General features: G+C 41.5%; 1 protein-coding gene across 1 annotated transcript in view; it reads right to left on the reverse strand.

Annotated features, from left to right (window-relative positions):
* The window catches only part of LOC132777231 (sucrase-isomaltase, intestinal-like), a 183,243-nt gene that overhangs the window by 105,664 nt on the left and 57,321 nt on the right, over window positions 1-20,258 (reverse strand). Inside the window, exon 7 of the mRNA XM_067468804.1 lies at window positions 19,408-19,520. Within this exon, the coding sequence (XP_067324905.1) occupies window positions 19,408-19,520 (113 nt within the window). The remainder of the gene's footprint in view (window positions 1-19,407; window positions 19,521-20,258) is intronic.

The following is a 20,258-nucleotide window of genomic DNA, read 5'->3' on the forward strand; positions in this document are numbered from 1 at the left end:
TGGCTCCCTGCCTAAGGAACACACTCCCAAAGGAGGTAAGATCTGCTCCCTCGCTCCCGAACTTTAGAAAAAAATTAAAATCATGATTCTGCGACCAGCCCTTTGGACAATAGATGTTTGCAAATTTTAGTGAGACAAGGACTGGAACAGCGACTTGAGATTGTTTTATGGTTTTAATAACTGTTTGATATTTGGTGATGTACTGTTTTTAATATGATTTATGTCTAATTTGTGGTTTTACTATTGCAGTTGTAAGGCATTGAATTTTTGCCACTATCTATGTGTAAACCACTTTGAGTCCCCCTAGGGGTGATAAAAGCTGTAAATAAATAAATACTTAAATATATAAATACTGTAAATAAATAATAAATAAATAGAAACAAAACAAATCTTTGCTCTTAATAGCAGAGATTAAACACAAACTTGCAATGTTGCATACAAAAACAAACAGTGCAAGAAACTTACATAGTCTTTGTAAGTAACACAAAATAAGGCATCTTCATCTTAAGCCAAATGAGAAAGCAAAACATAAACCTTGAGCAAACAACTATTCCAACATAGCCTCCTTTAGAGCAGCATAATGGCTTCTCTCTAACCTGCTCCTCAGAGCAGAGTCTTTGAGCATAGATTTCCTTGGAGAAAAAGCTCTCCAGAACTGTATTCTAAAAACCCATACAGTTATACCCTATCGGGTTTGGTCCAAGATTGCTGGTTAACCTACATTACCAGCTGCACATAATAATTACCATCATAAGGTTTTTTTCAACACACACACACACACACACACACACACACACACTTGGTCCTGCTACAACTTACTGTAACATAATTTACTTCTTTTATTCCTCAAAAGGTATTCCGGGAAAAGGACCTAGAATATCCCCAAGGAGGCCATTTCCCTCCAGCTATGACTCTATAGGCCTGTCTTTATGATTTAAAATAGTAACATTCAAATACTGGAGTGGCTTGCAGAACATCACTTTCTATTTACCCACAGGAAGGAAAGATGCAGGCTGAACAGTTTGCTATTGGGCAGTGTACAATTTTGTTTTTTTTTACTCCATCCAGGAGGAGACAGAAAGTTACCCACCCAGAACTGAGAAAACAACAGAGAAAGTAACACCTACTTTCCAATAAACTCATTACTATGTCGTGCCAGGGCACCATAAGAGTCTGAAAATACAAGACAATCAAGACCAAACATATAATGAGCCAGAATGAGCTATTTGTCTCAGGTGGCATTCAGATAAAGGTGCTAAAAGAGTAAAGGGAAAGTCATCCATTGTTCTTCCAGTGCTGTTCTGAACCCCTGCTCCCCCTTGCTGTTTCCCTCAAATGTTTCCTCTGCCAGGAAGCCATGCAAATTCCCAGCAAGAACAGCATTTCCCTTGTGAGGCTCTTGCTCAGCTCTGCTGCACAATTCTCATGCCATTTCAGACTTTGCCTTTGGCACTTTGCAGGGCAAGGTTGTAAAGTGCATCTGACGGGCTGCCTTCTTTTTGGATTGAAGTGCAACAACTCTAGCCTCTGTACTTAATTTGAATTGTTATTGAGTTAATGTTATGTTTACAATTGGAATCATGGTGTGCGTGAAATGCTTTGAGCATAAAGTGTTGTGCGAATGTGGAATATGCAGAAATAGACGATAACTTGCAGCCTCATTCCACGGGCCACCAGCAACACTATGTATTGTGGTGAATCCAGTGACCATCTTCAGAAGGGGGCAAGGTGAACCCATTACCCCATGCCCTACATCTCCTGGCTCAAGAGGAAACTGATCCTATGGGGGGGGGGGGGAGCTTCAACCATGCAGCTTCCCCCATTGCTCCCTGCGCAACATGGGAACCTTCCCACATTGCCGCTGTGGTGGCATATGCTGGCTCCGCACTAGATGGCCCATGGAGCACTACTGGATGTTCCTGTGCATGGTTTGATGAGAGCTGATGGGCCCAGTGGATCATCTAGGGCAGTGTTTCTCAACCTGAGGGTCGGGACCCCTGGGGGGGGGGGGGTCGCAAGGGGATGTCAGAGGGGTCGCCAAAGGCCATCAAAAACACAGTATTTTCTGTTGGTCATGGGGGTTCAGTGTGGGAAGTTTGGCCCAATTCTATCGGTGGGGTTCAGAATGCTCTTTGTAGGTGAACTATAAATCCCAGTAATTACAACTCCCAAATGTCAAGATCTATTTTCTCCAGACTCCACCAGTGTTCACATTTGGGCATTTTGAGTATTCGTACTAAGTTCAGTGCAGATACATCATTGCTTGAGTCCACCGTGCTCTCTGGATTTAAGTGAACAACAACTCCAAAACTCAAGGCCAATGCCCACCCAACTCTTCCAGCATTTTCTGTTGGTCATGGGAGTTTGGTTCAGTTCCATCATTGTTGGAGTTTTGAATGCTCTTTGATTGTAGGTTAACTATAAATCCCAGCAACTACAACTCCCAAATGACAAAATCAACCTCCCCCGCAACCCCACCAGTATTAAAATTTGGGTGTATGAGGTATTTATGCCAAATGTGGCCCAGTGAATGAAAATAAAACTTACATATCAGATATTTACATTACGATTCATAACCATAGCAAAATTACAGTTATGAAGTAGCAACGAAAATAATGTTATGGTTGGAGGTCACCACAATGTGAGGAACTGTATTAAGGGATTGCAGCAATATGAAGGTTGAGAACCACTGATCTAGGGCTTAACAGACATATGGTGCGGGACAAAGCCCTGTCTGATGAGGTTGTATGACTGAAGTTTCATGATTGTTTGATATATGAATTTTCATGAGATTTCATTAAAACACAATAAAAGTTCAGTAATCCAAGTGAATACAGTTCATGCTCCAGATTTGCAGATGTGTTTTTAAACAGGTCTGATGAATACCATATTTCTTCAATTGTAAGACACCACCAATTATAAGATGCACCCTAATTTCAGTACCACCAACACCAACAACAATAACAATACATAAGATACAACCTGTGATTCTAAGATGCACACCATTTAAGAGATGTTTATATAGGAGGGAATGTGTGTCTTAGAATTGAAGAAATGTTCTTACTAGAAATCTCTAGGTCCTCCAGTATGACTCTGAGGTCAACGTCCACCTGAAATTGATCATAAAGTCATGCTGGAAGACCTAGATATTCCTAGAGAAAACACTTTTCTAAGCATTTCTAAGCTCTCTAACATTATTCTATGGTCAACTTCTAGCAGAGGTTGATCACAGAATAATAATAATAATAATCATCATCATCATCATCATCATCATCATCATTGCTGGCAAAATTACAATCTGCCAGGTGCAAAAGGCCACCTGCACACATCATTCGCCGATACATCACACAGTCCTAGATCCTTGGGAAGTGTCCGACGTGTGATCCAATACAACAGCCAGCAGAGTGATCTTGTTTGCTGTGGACTCATCTTGTTGTTTTTCAAGTAATAATAATAATAATAATAATAATAATAATAATAATAATAGAAGACAATTGACGCTGACAAAATTACCATCTGTCCGCTGCAAAAGGCCACCCTATTCGGATCTGCACAGATTATTTGCCAAGACATCACACAGTCCTAGACACTTGAGAAGGACTGTGTGATGTATTGTACATTGGATGTGTGATCCAATACAAAAGTCAGCATAGTGATCTTGTTTGCTGTCAATTAATCTTGTTGGGTATCAAATAATAATAATATTTCTTACCCACTTCCTTGTGGCTTGAGGCGGGCTAAACACACAAACATTGCAAAAATTCTAAAAACAGGTATCAGCCATCTACCAGCAATTTTCTACAGGAATTACATATACTGGTGATAGACTCTGTCAGGTAAAGGTCAGGTATATATTAGGCCTATCTTTATGTAATTCAATTCAATAGAAATCGGGCGACAACAGAAACAGGCAAAGTGCATACTAGCCACACATAAAGAGATATTCAAAAAGATGCTTGCATTCATACAAAAAGCTTTCTATCTACTCTTGTTATTCAAACAAGCCTCTAGAACAGTGGTTCTCAACCTTCTGAATGCCGTGACCCCTTAATACAGTTCCTTATGTTGTGGTGATCTCCAACCATAATTTTTTTTCATTGCTACTTCATAACTGTAATGTTGCTACTGTTATGAATCGTAATGTGGGGTTCGCGGGATTGATCTTGTCATTTGTGAGTTGCAGTGGCTGGGATTTATAGTTAACCTATAATCAAAGAGCATTCTGAACTCCATCAACAATGGAATTGAACCAAACTTGGCACACAGAACTCCCATAACCAACAGAAATTACTGGAAGGATTTGGTATGCATTGACCTTGAGTTTTGGAGTTGTAGTTCACCTACATCCAGAGAGCACTGTGGACTCCAACAATGATGGATTTAGACCAAACTTGACACAGATACTCAATATGCCCAAATGTGAACACTGGTGGAATTTGGGGAAAATTGACCTTGACATTTGGAAGTTGTGGCCGCTGAGATTTCTAGTTCACCTACAATCAAAAAACCTTCTATACCGCACCAATGATAGAATTGGGTGAAACTTCCCACATAGAACACCCATGACCAACAGAAAATATTGTGCTTTCTGGTGGTCTTTGGTGACCCCTCTGACACCCCCTCGTGACCCCCCCCCGGGGTCCTGACCCCCAGGTTGAGAAACACTGCTCTAGAACATAGCCATATAGCCCGAAAAAACCTACAACAACCCAGCATTCAAATTGTTTTAGACACTCTATATTTTACAAACACTTTTTCACAACACATAGTGGGGATGGAGCTGGTGGTGTAAATGAAAGGTCCCACATTAGAACATCATGGCTTTTAAGATCTTGGGTGATGCTTTTCAAATATGCTATTCGAAGAGGTCTCATTCTGTGTAACAACTAAGGCAAGCTAAGGTGAATTGCTGGTGATATTAAAGCACAAAGGTATGGCCTTCTGTATCCTACATTTTTTTTGTCCTTTGGAAGCCTCCTAGTTTGTGCTGCGATTGTCCTTTTCTCAGCACGGTGACCCTACACATTCCTGTTATAGATTGGGTTGCATAACTGTTCTTTTGCGCTTGTAAACATCAGGTGTAACCTAAGGCAAAATTGCATTTGCTAGGGGCCCCCTGAGGAAATTGAATTTAGGGTTGAACAAATCAGAGAAAACTTTGATTGCAAGGTGGGCTTAACTTCTCAAACAATTCATCTTCTGGGTTCATTAGACTGAAGCGTCAAAGGTGAGCTTAATTCAATCCAACAGAATATCTAAAAGAAGAATTTAAGACAGCTGGGCCAACAAATGTTCCTTAATCTAATTATGCCTTAGATGGTCTCTCTAATGGATCCCCCGAAGCCTCCCAATAAAACAAAGGACATATGGTGCTTTTTCCCAGATGGAGCTGCTGAAGCAGACACAAAATTTGGTAGACCCGGAATTTGTGTTTGATTTGACATGATCAAAGGAGTGATTTTTTCCCCCCTTGAAATGTGCCCTCAACTTTTTGATATGCCATGTAAAACTGCACATTTGGAACATTGAACTAGATGGTCAAGAAAAATAATTGAAATGTTGTTGAAGAATGGGGAGAATCGTGATGACTCATAAGGGACAGAATAATAAGACTAGTTCAAAGAGGAAAAAATAGGCATGAACTCTCTGTACTAGCAATGAAACGTTTGCTCTGGTAGAACAAAAAAAAAAAAAAATAGTCCAAGGAGGTTATGGGGCTGGATGGGTTAGCTCACGGACTCCCATGGTTGTTTGCAGCAGAAATGTTTCCCTACCGTCAATGCATTTGGATGGCATGGGAATTGGTTCGCCACTGTTCCTAAGATATATGTGTTTATTCGTTCAGTCTCCATGAACTCATGGACCAGCCCACAACAGATCTTCCTGTTGGCCATCGCCACCCCCAGCTCCTTTAAGGGCGAATCTGTCACTTCAAGGATAGCATCTATCCATGTTGCCCTTGGTTGGCCCCTCTTCCTTTTTCCTTCCATTTTCCCCAGCATCATATCTTCTACAACAGTGGTTCTCAACCTGGGGTCCAGAGATGTTTTTGGCCTACAATTCCCAGAAATCCTCACAGCTGGTAAACTGGCTGGGATTTCTGGGAGTTGTAGGCCAAAAACATCTGGGGACCCAAGGTTGAGAAGCACTCTTCTACAAGGTATCCTGTCTTCTCATGATGTGACCAAAGTACTTTATCTTTTCCTCTAATATCCTTCCCTCCAGTGAGCAGTTAGGCATTATTTTCTGGAGTATGGACTGGTTGGATCTTCTCGCAGTCCAAGGCACTCTCAGAATTTTCCTCCAACACCACAGTTGAAAAGCATCTATCTTCCTTTGCTCAGTCTTCCTTATGGTCCAGGTCTCTCATCCAAAGGTTATTATGGGGAATAGCACTGCTTTAACTATGTGGACCTTTGGTGCCAGTGTGATGTCTCTACTCTTAACTATTTTATCAATATTGATCATTAGTCTCCTCCTAAGGTATATACATAAGCATTTTCATACAGAGGAACTATTGTCCAGTCAGGATTCCTCCTCCTATGGAGTTCTGTGTATACTAACAGGAGCGGGGTACAGGGAGCATACTACTCCTTTGCTGCGTCAGCTCCACTGGCTGCCAATTAGCTTCCGAGCACAATTCAAAGTGCTGGTGCTGACCTATAAATCCCTAAATGACTCCGGTCCAATTTACCTGTCCGAATGGATTCTCCCCTATGAACCATCAAGGTTGTTAAGATTTTCTGGAAGGGCCCTGCTTTTGGTCCCACCTCCTTTGCAATCTCGTCTCGTGGGGATGAGGGACAGGGCCTTCTCGGTGGTGGCCCCTTGGCTCTGGAACTCTCTCCCATTGGAGATTAGATCTGCCACTTCCCTCCTGACTTTCAGAAAGCTGGTACAATCTTGGCTTTGGAATATAACATTTGCAGAATGATGATTGAATCAATAATGGTGGACCACACTGGCGGATGGTGATGAATTTGTGATTTTACTCTGACGACCTGGCTATTGTAATTGTATGATCTGTATTTTAATGTATTTTTGTATCAATGTATTATGATGCTATTATGTTTATTCTATGTGTGTATGAATTTTCTGCTGTTAGCCGGCCTGAGTCCCTCTTTGGAGGTCGCGAAGACCGGGTTATAAAAGCTCTAAATAAATAAATAAATAAAATACACAACGAAGGCAGTCTTTCCTAATGCAGTGCTTGGAAGTAACCTTTTACAAATAAAAAACTAAAGCAATATTATTAATCATGTAACTGAAGAAAACCGAATGCCCCGCTTTTTGTGGTTAGTCATGGGATAATTGGCCCCATTAAATGGTAAAAAAAGAATATCAGGGCCTAAGTGATAACAGTTTTGTATTTTTATGAGATGCCTTGAGTCTTGTTTAAGATAGGAAAGTGGGATACAAATAAATATAAAATAATATTTTGATTTGCTGCTTCTTCAGTGTTTGTTATGGGTACAAACCAGGTTGATGGGAGAAAGGTGTTCTTTGTACTGCAATTCATGTGCTTGTAGCATTCCGGTGTTGCTTTTCAAGCAACTGGGAGTATCTATTCTCAGTGCTTTTAAAAACATGGAAAGTAATGTATTACTTTAAAAAAAGAAATCGTAACTATAATGTTGGAATGCCTTGTACTTTAATTAGAGCTCACCACCTATGTTCACAAATTCTGCACCTATTGATTCAACCATCCACAGCTTGAACATATTCAGAAAAAGATTGATTTTGGCATTTTGTATAAGAGATGTGATTGTATATAACAGGACTTGAGCACCTGCAAATTTTGTTATTCATGGGGGGTCCTGGAACCAAACTGAAGCAAATACCAAGAGTAGGCTTGGGTAACCACGGAAAAAATTGGTTCTAAACTCGTTTTGTTTTTAGAGGGCCCTTGCGTTTCGTTTTTTTAAATAATTCCAAAATTTTCTTTTAAAAAAATTTCGAAATATACGAAATTTCGTAAAATTACGAATCGATTCGTTAATGGCAGACGCGATTGCACAATATGCTAAAAAAACCTCCAAATGGGACAGGGGAAACTTCTGAAGCTTCCCTCTCCCTCTGTTGTTGACTGTTGGTGTGATAAAACAAACAACAACTATAAAACTTGCACCAGACATGCGAAAATAATTACGAAATAATTACGAAACAATTACGAAATAATTACGAAATAAATTGAAAAAATTGTTTCGAATCTGATTTACTCCTCACACTATTCCTGCATGGCTCAATATTGGATCGCAAGCTAATTTAAATACGAATTAATAACGAATTACAAAATTAACGAACGAAACCGCCCAAGCCTAACCAAGAGCCCACGGTAGTTACTTTAAAAAAGTAATTCCTGAGTTCTGTCTCAATATGTAGGCAGACAGGGAGTGTTGTAGTTCAGCGTGATGGTAATGTTGCTACTACTGGTAGAAGGGAGAAGAGGGCTGCGCAGGTGTTGGAAGAGGAGCAGCAGCGAAAGCGGATTAGAGAGATAATCATGGCTCCGAGTGATTCTGAAACCTTTGAGGGCTTCTCCGACTGTGAAATGGGGGATGGGGAGGAAAGCAGGGGAGTCAAGCGGGCTACTCGCGAACAAGAGTCTGACGAGGAGATTCAAAGGAAGCATATCCGTGATATACTTAGCGCTCCTACAGAGGACGAAGACTTCATGGGGTTTGAAGGGAGTGATGGTTCTGGGAGTGACACGGGGGAGGAGGATGAGTTGGATTGGACCCGTGTACAAGAAATTAGGGATATCTGTAATCAACCCACCTCCAGCGAGGAGTTCGAGGGGTTTACTGGAGAATGGCAACCAGGAAGCACTTGGCAAGATCTAAGTCTTGACAGACGCTGGCAGAGGTGGAGGGATGGGCTCTCGGGTTCAGCTGCAGGGAATAGGGCAGCTGAGAGCGATGATGAAACGGTGGGGAGCTCATCAGCTTCTGATGAGGAACTTTAGGATAAAAATGGGTTTTGGTTGTATGGATCTTTGCAGAAGGCAAAGTGTCTCCTTTGGGGTGTGAATATTTGTTCCTGCCAATTCTCGTGCTTGGGTCCTTGGACTACAGATTCCTGTGTTCCAGCGTTCCTGTGTTTCTTCTTGATTCTGTGTATGACAACTGCTGCTCTACCTTTTTGACTTCGGACCGTTTTGGGACAACGTTTTTGCTTCTTGGACTTACTCAACTTGCCTACCTCGTGCCATGACCTTGGAACGTCTTCTGGACTCTGCTTTTTGTCTTTGCTTATTGTGTTTTTTGAACTGTGTGAGTTTAAAGCGGATTGCTGTATTTTTGTGTCAAACCGGAGTAAAATGCCAGGATAATCCGGATTATACTTCAGTTGGTTATATCACCTTATTTTTGATGCCAACTTGTTGGCTGAGCTTGAGGCACTGAATTTAAGTGTTTCAAAGACTCTGTTGTGAACAATAAACTTCTGTTTGGACCTTTTACCCTGTGTTTGGCTTTACTGAGTCTTCTGGGTCTTGACAGGGATGCATTGCCAAAGGGACGTAATCAGGTCCATCTTGGAAGCAAAAGATAGAGCTATGCCATGGTGTTCCACAGGGGATTTGTGTGAAACATGCTAGTGTTGCATGTGGATGGTTGTTCACAGTTAGATAATTATAAGTTTAAATGCATAGGTAAGCCATCTAATTCTCAAGATATGTTATTTTGAATTGCCTGTAAGACTAGGTATTATTTTTAGACACTTCATTGATTTTCCATAACACTATGTAACACAATTTTTTTCCTGGGTTTCAATTTGTTTCATAAAGATCAAGTAGACAGAACACATTGTAAAGAACAAAAATAGCTTTCTGGCCGTGCGTCGCACATTTTAGTGCAAATATTAAGACACAAATAGTGTTCAATTCAGCAATGTGATTTTCTAATTGGTTCTATCATAAAAAATGGAAAAAGTTAATTGAACCGGTCTGCACAAAGGTTAGAAATGGCATGTTTTCATTAAGCAAAAATTACAAATGAGGTGCTTAGACTGAAGGAAATAATAGCACTACCCTCAACCACAAACATGAGGTTTCTGGAGTATAACAACAACGACTTTCAAAGTAAGTACCACACAATTAATCAGGAAACAGAAAATGTTCAAATTTTGTTACATGGTGTAATTAATATATCTGAGAACATATTTTCTGCCTTAGCAAGGTTTCCCCTCAGGGCTCTGCACACACACACACAAATGCAATGCACAAGCAGTGCAAATTAAAGAGAGATCTAAGGCAAAACAGCACCAACTGAAGATAGCACAGCTTGGTGGCCTCACTTTCTTGAAGCTCATGACGTTTGCATTGGAAAACAACATGGTTTTCACATGGCAATAAAGGTGTCTCAAAGTGTCCCCAAATGAAGCTTACAAATGTCGCATACACGGCTTTTGCACCAAATATGCTAACTTTTCTAGTCCAAGGAGATTTTCTAGGAAGTGCTTTCTGGCAAGGAATCTCATTTAGATTTAAAGGCAGTCCTGTACCAGAAGGATCATCCTACAATCTGGTGACCACATGTGGCTATGGCACTACACCAGTGTATGAGAGCCAGCCACAGCAATCTTCCTGCATTTCCCTTGATCTCTTCCCCTCCAGTATGTCTACATGGAGGTACCTTGAAACAATTCACTTTTTAAAAATTCAGCCCATTGTATCATCCCCTCCCCTTCACAACTGTTTGATCTAAACCAGGGGTTCCCAAACTTTTTGAACAGAGGGCCGGGTCACAGTCCCGCAAACTGTTGGAGGGACGGATTATAATTTGAAAAAAATGAATGAATTCCTATGCACTCTGCACATATATTATTTGCAGTGCAACACCCCCCCCCCCCAAAAAAAGTCCAAAAACAAAAACCCACACTTTTATATAAATAAAAATGTAACGTTCGTTTGTGGGATTAACAGAACTCAAAAACCACTGGACGAATTGACACCAATTTTGGACACAAGACACCTAACAACCCAATGTATGTCCTTCACACAAAAAATTGATTTTGTCATTTGGGAGTTGTAGTTGCTGGGATTTATATTTCAACTACAATCACAGAGCATTTTGAACCCCACCAATGATGGAATTGAACCAAACTTAGCACACATTTCTCCCATGACCAACTGAAAATACTGGAAGGGTTTGGTGGGTAGTGTCCTTTCGTTTTGGAGTTGTAGTTCACCTGCCTCCATAAATCACTGTGGACTCAATGATAGATCTGGACCAAACATGGCACTGATACTCAATATGTCGAAATGTGAACACTGGTGGCGTTTGGGGGTTGTATTTGCTGGGATTAGTTCAGTCAAAGAGCATTCTGAACTCCACCAATGATGGAATTGAACTAGTCTTGGTACACAGAACTCCCATGAGCAACAGAAAATACTGGGTTTAGTGGGCATTGACCTTGAGTTTTGGAGTTGTAGTTCACTTGCCTTCACCACGCCGGCGTTCCCTGGCCACGTCCACCCAGCGCCACTCCGTCAATTGCAGACCGCTCTGCTCTGCAGAGGACCCACCTGGTAGGCTTCTCCCTCCCACACAGGCAGAGCGGCCAGAGCAGAGGGTGTCTGCAATTGACGGAGCGGCACCGAGTGGGCGTGGCCAGGCCAGGCCAGGCTGCGCAGACCGGAGAAATGCCCTTGGCGGGCCACATACAGCCCGTGGGCCGTAATTTGGGGACCCCTGATCTAAACAATGGTTTGTTTGCAACAAGTCAGTTCCAAAGCATGGGATCTGAATATGGTTTGCTGAAACAAATCATACTGAAAATTGTATCTACAGATTAGACATCAGAAGTCATGCTAAACTATGGGTATTTGAAATGTACAGCAAAAGTTTCTGGATTGCCCCCCACCCCCACCCCCCTCTTACAGATGGATAAAAATAGAAGAGTAGCAGAACCATGTGCGTCTAAAGACTTCATCACACGATGAGCTGAAAGCAGCGCAGCTGATAGATGGAGCCCCAGGCCACCCATAAGACAACATAGGCTCATTTCCGGTGAGGTTTCGCGATAAACTGGAGTGTAAGCATCCTACAACACTGCGCCCAGAACATGGGAGGCTACCTGGGTTTCATTAGAAACCACGGGGCCATCGTGGGGGAAACCGCATGGTGACATTTCAGCACATGTGATAGGGAAGCATCACTGCCCATGAGGTGTGGCGCAGGGTGCTGGGATTGCCCTGCTGCCTCACCAATTCACCACAGAGGCTAGGGAATCACCCTATGGGGCCTTATTGTCATGTATTATGTTCTGCAGTTGATGGTGGTTGGTGATGGAAGGGTTAATGTAAGTATTCTAAAGGGTTGAGTAATCTGTAAGTAAGAGTTCATGGGTGAAAGCAATTAAGGGTGGACAGGCCCGTAGCCAGGATTTTATTTCCGGGGGGGGGGGCTGAGTTTGGTTCGGGGGGGCTGAGTCTGAGTGAAAGAGGGTCTACCCTAGCAAACCTTTTGTATTGTTACCCCAATACCCCCATGCATATGTGATATATTGAGCATGGTGATCAGATCATGATATGAATAAACATAACAGTTTAAATAATGTACCAGTAAGGCCTTCTCGCAGACCACCATCAGAATTGCGGGGGGGGGGGGTCTGAAGCCCCCCAAGCCCCCTCCCCCTGACTACATGTCTGAGGGTGGAGGTATAGAAGAGATAGGTTGCAGCTGCGTGTTTCTGAATATAAGGAGCGAGCCTTGGAACCGATCTTTGGGAGAAAAGTATTTGTCTTATCTTGGTGGTAGATACTGCTGGTTTCCCCCCAGATTTGTGGATTTTTGGTGTCCTGACCTGTCTCTTAAACCTTTGGAATCCTGAAACCTTGAATCTTTGGAATGGCTTTTGACTACAGTATAGACTCTTAATCCCTGGACTTTGTTTGCTGAACTCTTGACGTTTGACCACTGGACTGGACCTTTTGACTACAGAGTTATCTTATACCTGCAACATTGTTTGCTGTTTTTGTTTTATATTCTGTGGCTGAGTGCAATCTTTATGTTTTATATTTTGGATTATTAAAACAGCTAGAAAGTGAGTGCTGTTTTCATTAAACTGTTTAACACAAACTGGGAGTTTGGTTCATCTCTACCTAAATATTGGCAGAGCCCTAACATCATGACACTTATCAATGTGGTGAGGTCCTAAGGCTTGTTTCAAGTTGTTTTCATCACACTAAACCAGGCATGGGCAAACTATGGCCCTCCAGGTGTTTTGGACGCCAACTCCCACAATTCCTCACAACTTGTAAACTGGCTGAAATTTCTGGTAATTGAAGTCCAAAGCACACGGAGGGCTGAAGTTTGCCCATGCTTGCCTTTGGCCTCCCTGATGTTTTAGACTTCAATTTAAGAGTCCTTACTTAACATAACCCAAGTGATTCTGGGACTTAAAATCCAAAATATCAAAGGCCGAACACCATTGCCCCAAATTATGGTTATTGTGATACCTAAACACAAGCAGAATTTGAAATACTACTGGTGTTCTTTCTCTGAACTAATGATTTTGCAATCATACTGAAACATACTAAAATACACTCATTTTATTAATTTTGTAGGCTTGGGTAACCACGGAAAAATTTGGTTCTAAACTCGTTTTGTTTTTAGGGGGCCCTTGCGTTTCGTTTTTTTAAATAATTCCGAAATTTTCCTTTAAATTTTTTGGAAACATACGAAATTTCGTAAAATTACGAATCGATTAGTTAATGGCGGACGCAAATGCGCAATATGCTAAAAAAACCTCCAAATGGGACAGGGGGAACTTCTGAAGCTTTCCTCTCCCTCTGTTGATGACTGTTGGTGTGATAAAACAAACAACAACTATAAACTTGCACAAGACATGCGAAAATAATTACGAAATAATTACGAAATAATTACGAAATAATTACGAAATAATTACAAAATAATTACAAAATAATTACGAAATAAATTGAAAAAATTGTTTCGAATCTAATTTACTCCTCACACTATTCCTGCATGGCTCAATATTGGATCGCAAGCTAATTTAAATACGAATTAATAACGAATTACGAAATTAATGAACGAAACCGCCCAAGCCTATAATTTTGGTCATTGATGATCCATGTCAAACATAACTGACCTTACATTTATTTTTGGCAGGTCTCTCCTTAACTCTCTAACTAGACACCATAGGCATTGAAGATAAAAAAGGAAAGTAACTGGCTACGACGAATTTGGTTAAGAGCTGATCAAAATAAATTATTTCCCTACAGGCAGACCTGATCAACAGTCACCAGTTTAATAATATTCTAATAATAGAACCAGGCATTGTAAAGCTTTCCAGGAGGCTGGCTTCAGAAATAATTTCAGTGTGAAATTACCTCAGTGCCCATCCTTCGATTTCCTACTGTGAGCCACACAGAAGCACAGAATATGGGAATATCCATTACAGTGCACCTTTCACAGATTTATTCAGGAAATAGGAGGTAAGGCTTATGCTGTTTTTATAGCCCCACCCTATATTTCCACAGACACAAGGGTGATTTTTAAATGGCTGGTGGTTGCCAGTTGAAAACAAGGTTAACATACAGTACTATTTTCAGTTGCTGCTCCCTTCCCTGGCTGGAGAAATTATAAATTTAGACATGGGGTGTGGGCAAGGGGTGGGAAACGACTCCTCTAAAGGTGGTTGTTTAATTTGGGTTCCATATGCTCTAATTTAAAATCTGAAAGCCCTTTTCAAAGAAAAAAAATCGGAATGTATAATAGAAACACCAAGGAGTAAATCAATCTCTATTTTCAATAGTGCAGACCATTGAATCAATGGCCTGTAGCAATGTTTTGAATAACCAGTTGATTCAATGCCTCCATTTGCGGCATGCTGCTAAATACCCACAGCCTTGGACCTAAATTTAGTTGCTAGTCCCGGCCACAGTAGACCATTGAATCAACATAAGTGTTAACTTGCCAGTCTGCAATTGATTCAGTGTGTCTGTTCTAACTGAGACTTGGAATTGGATTTAGTCTGAAGGCAGTAGGTATTTTGACAATTTAAAAAGGAATTTTCACATTATACTGCAATTCATTGAACATTAACATAGAAAACTGAAATTATCATACATAAGAACGACACGAAATGAAAACAGTGAAACTACGGTATGATTCGACGATGCAACTGGATAATGATTTTAGTAAGGATTATGTTTTTATGGCTTTGTATGGTTTTATATTATACTAGCCATCCCCTGCCATGCATTGCTGTGGCCCTGTTTGTGTATATGTGTTTTGTGTGTGTCTATATCATTGTAATACCTTTTTTATTTTTTGGCTTTTTAAGTCCCTTCTGCTGTGTTTCCCAGTGTTTTTATGAGTGATGATCACTCGTTGGCCTGAGACATGTCTTGTGTCCAAATGTAGTGTCAATTCCCCCAGTGGCTTTTGAGTTGTTAATCCCACAAATGAAAATTGCAATTTTATTTATATAGACTAGCCATCCCCTGCCACGCATTGCTATGGCCCAGTCTGGTGATCTGGAAAATAAAGTAATGAGAAAGCATTGGTTTCTAATATATGTAATTTCTTTATGCTTGTGGGTAAACAGTATTTCTTGTTGTTTCTTTGCCAGTGTTGATGTGGAGATTGTCTGGATTGCCTACTCTGGAATATGCAACATACTATTGTCCTTCTTTAGTTTATGATAGTATATCTCCCCGTGTGTGAATCATATCAATTTATATTTATGGCTGGATGGCTCTTTGCCGGGAGGGCTTTGATTACGTTTTCTTGCCCTGGTGAAGAAGGGAGTTGGACTGGGTGGCCTTAAGTATTTTCTGTTGGTCATGGGGGTTCTGTGTGGGAAGTCTGTCCCAATTCTGTTGTTCATGGGGTTCAGAATGCTCTTTGATTGTAGGTGAACTATAAATCCCAGTAACTTCAACTTCCAAACGTCAAGGTCTATTCCCCCCAAACTCCATCTGTGTTCATATTTGAGTATATGGAATATTCGTGCCAAGTTTGGTCCAGATCCATCATTGTTTGAGTCCATGGTGGTCTCTGGATGGAGGTGAACTACAACTCCCAAATTCAAACTCAATGCCCACCAAACCCTTCCAGTATTTTCTGTTGGTCATGGGAGAACTGTGTGTCACCTTTGGCTCAATGTCATCATTGGTGGGGTTCAGCATGTTCTTTGATTGTAGCTGTACTATAAATCCCAGCGACTACAACTCCCAAATGACAAAACCAAAAAAAAAAATGAGTGAAGGACATACATTGGGTTGTTAGGGGTCTTGTGTTCAAATTTGGTGTCAATTCATCCAGGGGTTTTTGAGTTCTGTGAATCCCACAAACGAACATTACATTTTTATTTATATAGATGCTAAATGTTTTAATCATATTTATATCTGTTTTAATTGTATTTTAATTGTGGGGGCATCGAATTGTTGCTGACTGTGAACTGCCCTGAGTTGCCTCTGGGCTGAGAAAGGTAGTATATAAACGTGGTAAATAAATAAATAAAATGACAGAGTTCTCTCGAAATACAAGCCATTTCTCCCCACTGCCTCATATAAAGATCCCATCACATGGATGAGGTCCAGCGTTGTAATTTGCAAGCCTCTGTGGCAAATTGGGGTGTTAGCAGAGCAATCCTGGCACTCCAGCCAGCAGCTGACGCTTCCACATCACACATATTTATTTATTATTTATTTAAAACATTTATATTCCGCCCTTCTCACCCCGAAGGGGACTCAGAGCGGAGCACAGCATATACATGGCAAACATTCAATGCCTGGGTACAATACATAAACATTAAAAAACATGTATCTAAATATTAAAATACACCATTTAAAATAACGCAATTTAAAACCGTCCTAGCCATCCGCATCAAATCCAATTGACCCTGTCGTCTTTACCATTGTCGCTTCATTGCCCTGTCCCGAAAGCTTGGTCCCACAGCCAAGTTTTTACCATCCTTCTAAAGGACAGAAGGGAGGGGGCTGACCTGATCTCACAAGGAAGGGAGTTCCATAGCCGGGGAGCAATCACCGAGAAGGCCCTGTCCCTCATCCCCACCAATTTCGCCTGTGACAATGGCGGGACGGAAAGCAGGGCCTCCCCGGAGGATCTTAATCTCCGCGATGGTACATAGAGGGAAATGCGTTTGGACATAGGGAAGTGTCACCACGTAGCTTAATTCCATGGTAGCCCTATTGTTCCTAATGAAACACATTACTACTGTGTTGGTGGCGCACAGTCCTATCACACTGCCACCCCAGGTCACCCACAGAACCCTGTCCGAAGTCAGCCTACATCATCTGACAAGAGGTGTGAGGCTCAATGAGTGAACCGCCTTATTTTTTCACATGTAATGATGTCGTGCCTTGGACTGCAAGAAGATCCAACCAGTCCATACTTCAGGAAATAAAGCCCGACTCCTCATTGGGGGAAGGATATTAGAGACAAAGATGAAGTACTAGAGGTCACATCATGAGAAGACAGGAAAGCTTAGAGAAGACAATTATGCTGGGGAAAATTGAAGGAAAAAGGAAGAGGGGCTGACCAAGGGCAAGATGGATGGATGCTATCCTTAGAATGATTGACTCACCCTTAAAGGAACTGGGGGTGGTGATGGCCAATAGGAAGAGGGGCCAACCAAGGGCAAGATGGATGGATAGTATCCTTGAAGTGACTGGCTTGACCTTGAAGGAGGTTGGGGTGGTGACGGCCGACAGGGAGCTCTAGCATGGGCTGATCCATGAGGTCACGAAGAGTCGGAAGCGAATAAACAAATAAATAACAACAAATGAGGTCATAAGTGTGAGTCCAGGGATGATTCCCACTATCTTCAGTCTTCTTCTAAGTTTGCAGCCTTCTTGCAGAATCAAACAATGTCAACAAACCTATGAAGAACAGGGTACCTCATTGTATAGGGATATAATTTCCCATCATAAGCCAGTGATGGCTTTTTGCCATGTCTAAATCAGACTGTGCATCTCAGGGGAAAAAAATGGACACTCTCAAAAACCACAGGGGATCATTTCAATCTCCCTGAGCATCATGGCCAAGCCAGACATTCATATATATTCATTGCATGGGTGTCTATACCTTCAGATAAAGGAAGGAATAGCTTTAAGCCATTTCTTCCTACCTGCCTATTGATTTTTAGCTGGGTAGAAATGCTATCAAGCAGGCATGGGCAAAATTCATTCTGGTGGGATCTACTTTGTTGATCTTCAGACCCTTGGAGCTATATCTGCTAGAGCTAGGTGCAAAACAGTGGCTTAGAAAGTCAGCCTGCTATAAGCATAATATTAAGGAGGAAGATGCTTCTGAGTGCATTGCAGCTCAGCTGTTTAATTTATATATCAGAAATGAGTTCACAATTCTCTCTCTCTCTTTACACACACATTTTCTTCCTTTCAGGTTGCTAGTTGAGCTGGGAAGGAGGAAGATGCAGCAATATATGGTTCTGGCGTGTTGCACTGCCTTCCCATTTGTGCATTACAAAACAAAGCTTCGGAGCTTAGGGATTCTTAGAATTCTATTTTCCATATATATGTATTTGTGCATATGTCCACTTTATGTAAAAGTCGAGGTTAGGGTTTTGGGCCCAAATTATTAACTTTGATATGACTCATATGCAAGTCGAGGGTCATTCTGTGGAAAATGGAAAGTGTCAGCACCACAACAGGAGGATCAGCTGCTTCTGGCAGCTACTGCCGCCATTTTCCCACTCAGGAATTTAAAAAGGCCAGAAGCAGCATTGCAGCAGAGAGAGAAAAGAAAATCGGTGCTTCCTTTAGGTCAGTGTTTCTCAACCTGGGGGTCGGGACCCCTGAGGGGGTCGCGAAGGGGTGTCAGAGGGGTCGCCAAAGGCTATAAGAAAAACAGTATTTTCTGATGGTCATGGGGTTTCCACATGGGAAGTTTGAGCCAATTCTATCATTGGTGGAGTATGTATATGTATCTTGTAAGCCGCTCTGAGCCCCCTTCGGGGTGAGAAGGGTGGCATATAAATGTCGTAAATAAATTTTGTTGTTCATTCTTTCAGTTGTTTCCAACTCTTCATGACTTCATGGACCAGCCTACGCCAGAGCTCCCTGTCGGTCGTCACCACCCCCAGCTCCTTCAAGGTCAATCCAGTCACTTCAAGGATGCCATCCATCCATCTTGCCCTTGGTCAGCCCCTCTTCCTTTTTCCTTCCATTTCCCCCAGCATCATTGTCTTCTCTAAGCTTTCCTTTCTTCTCATGATGTGGCCAAAGTACTTCATCTTGGCCTCTACTATCCTATCTGCTCCATGTGCTGATTTTCATTTCTGCTAGTGTAATATAATCCTTCACATACACAAAGCTTTGATAGCATTCTGTGCCAACAAGTAAAGACTTTTCATGCCAAAACGGATTTCTCAACAACAACTGGTTTCGCAACTGACCTCTGTGTATTGCTGGATTACATTTTCAGGGGTTGGGCCCAAGAAGACATAGAAGTCGAGGATTCCTCCAATGGTGCGGAAGGTCAGAGATGGCTCTGGACTCAAAGTGACATCTGAAGAAAGAGAACAGACATGTGGCCTTCAACATCAAGTGCCTCGGGGTCATCTGCCCCCCCCCCTAAGCTGGAGTCTTTTGTTCATAACAGCTAAGTAGGTCATCCAAACTCTTCATGTAATCATAGCACACATTCCACGAAGCAAGTTCACTGCCAGAACTAACATTTCACAAACTTGAACCTGACACTCCTTGCTTGGCACACACAGAAGCACAGAAGCAAAAGAGCAAAGGATTGCGAAATGATATGATTCAACCGGTAATTCTGAAGAAGCACTTGGGAAAGTTACTTTTTGGACTACAATGCACAGACGTCACCTACCAATCTAGCTAATGCTTTCTTTCCCACCGCCCCCCAAAGATATATTCAGCAATGCATGAATATAGATCTGATTGCAAAATATGTTTTTCTGGCAGGCTCTCCATAGATAAGACATGCATTTCATCACTATAGGAAAGATTCTCTTCTGCAAAAATTGTAGAATGAGATTAATACAAGAAGGTGACCATGACAACAGGCAGAGTTATTCTTCATCAACAGAATACAGGATAACTCTAAATTGGGTTATTTCAATTGTATAAACCCCTGAGGATTTTTCTAAAAATCAACTTCATTTTCCCCCCATCACAAGCATCTATTTTTAACAGTCAATCATATTTGTTTGGATGAAACAGGCACATTTTGTGTCAGTTAACTATGAAAAAGGAACATCCATCTAGATAGCTTTTTGCAATT

The sequence above is a fragment of the Anolis sagrei genome, chromosome 5 (assembly GCF_037176765.1).
Source record: "Anolis sagrei isolate rAnoSag1 chromosome 5, rAnoSag1.mat, whole genome shotgun sequence".
NCBI lineage: Eukaryota > Metazoa > Chordata > Lepidosauria > Squamata > Dactyloidae > Anolis > Anolis sagrei.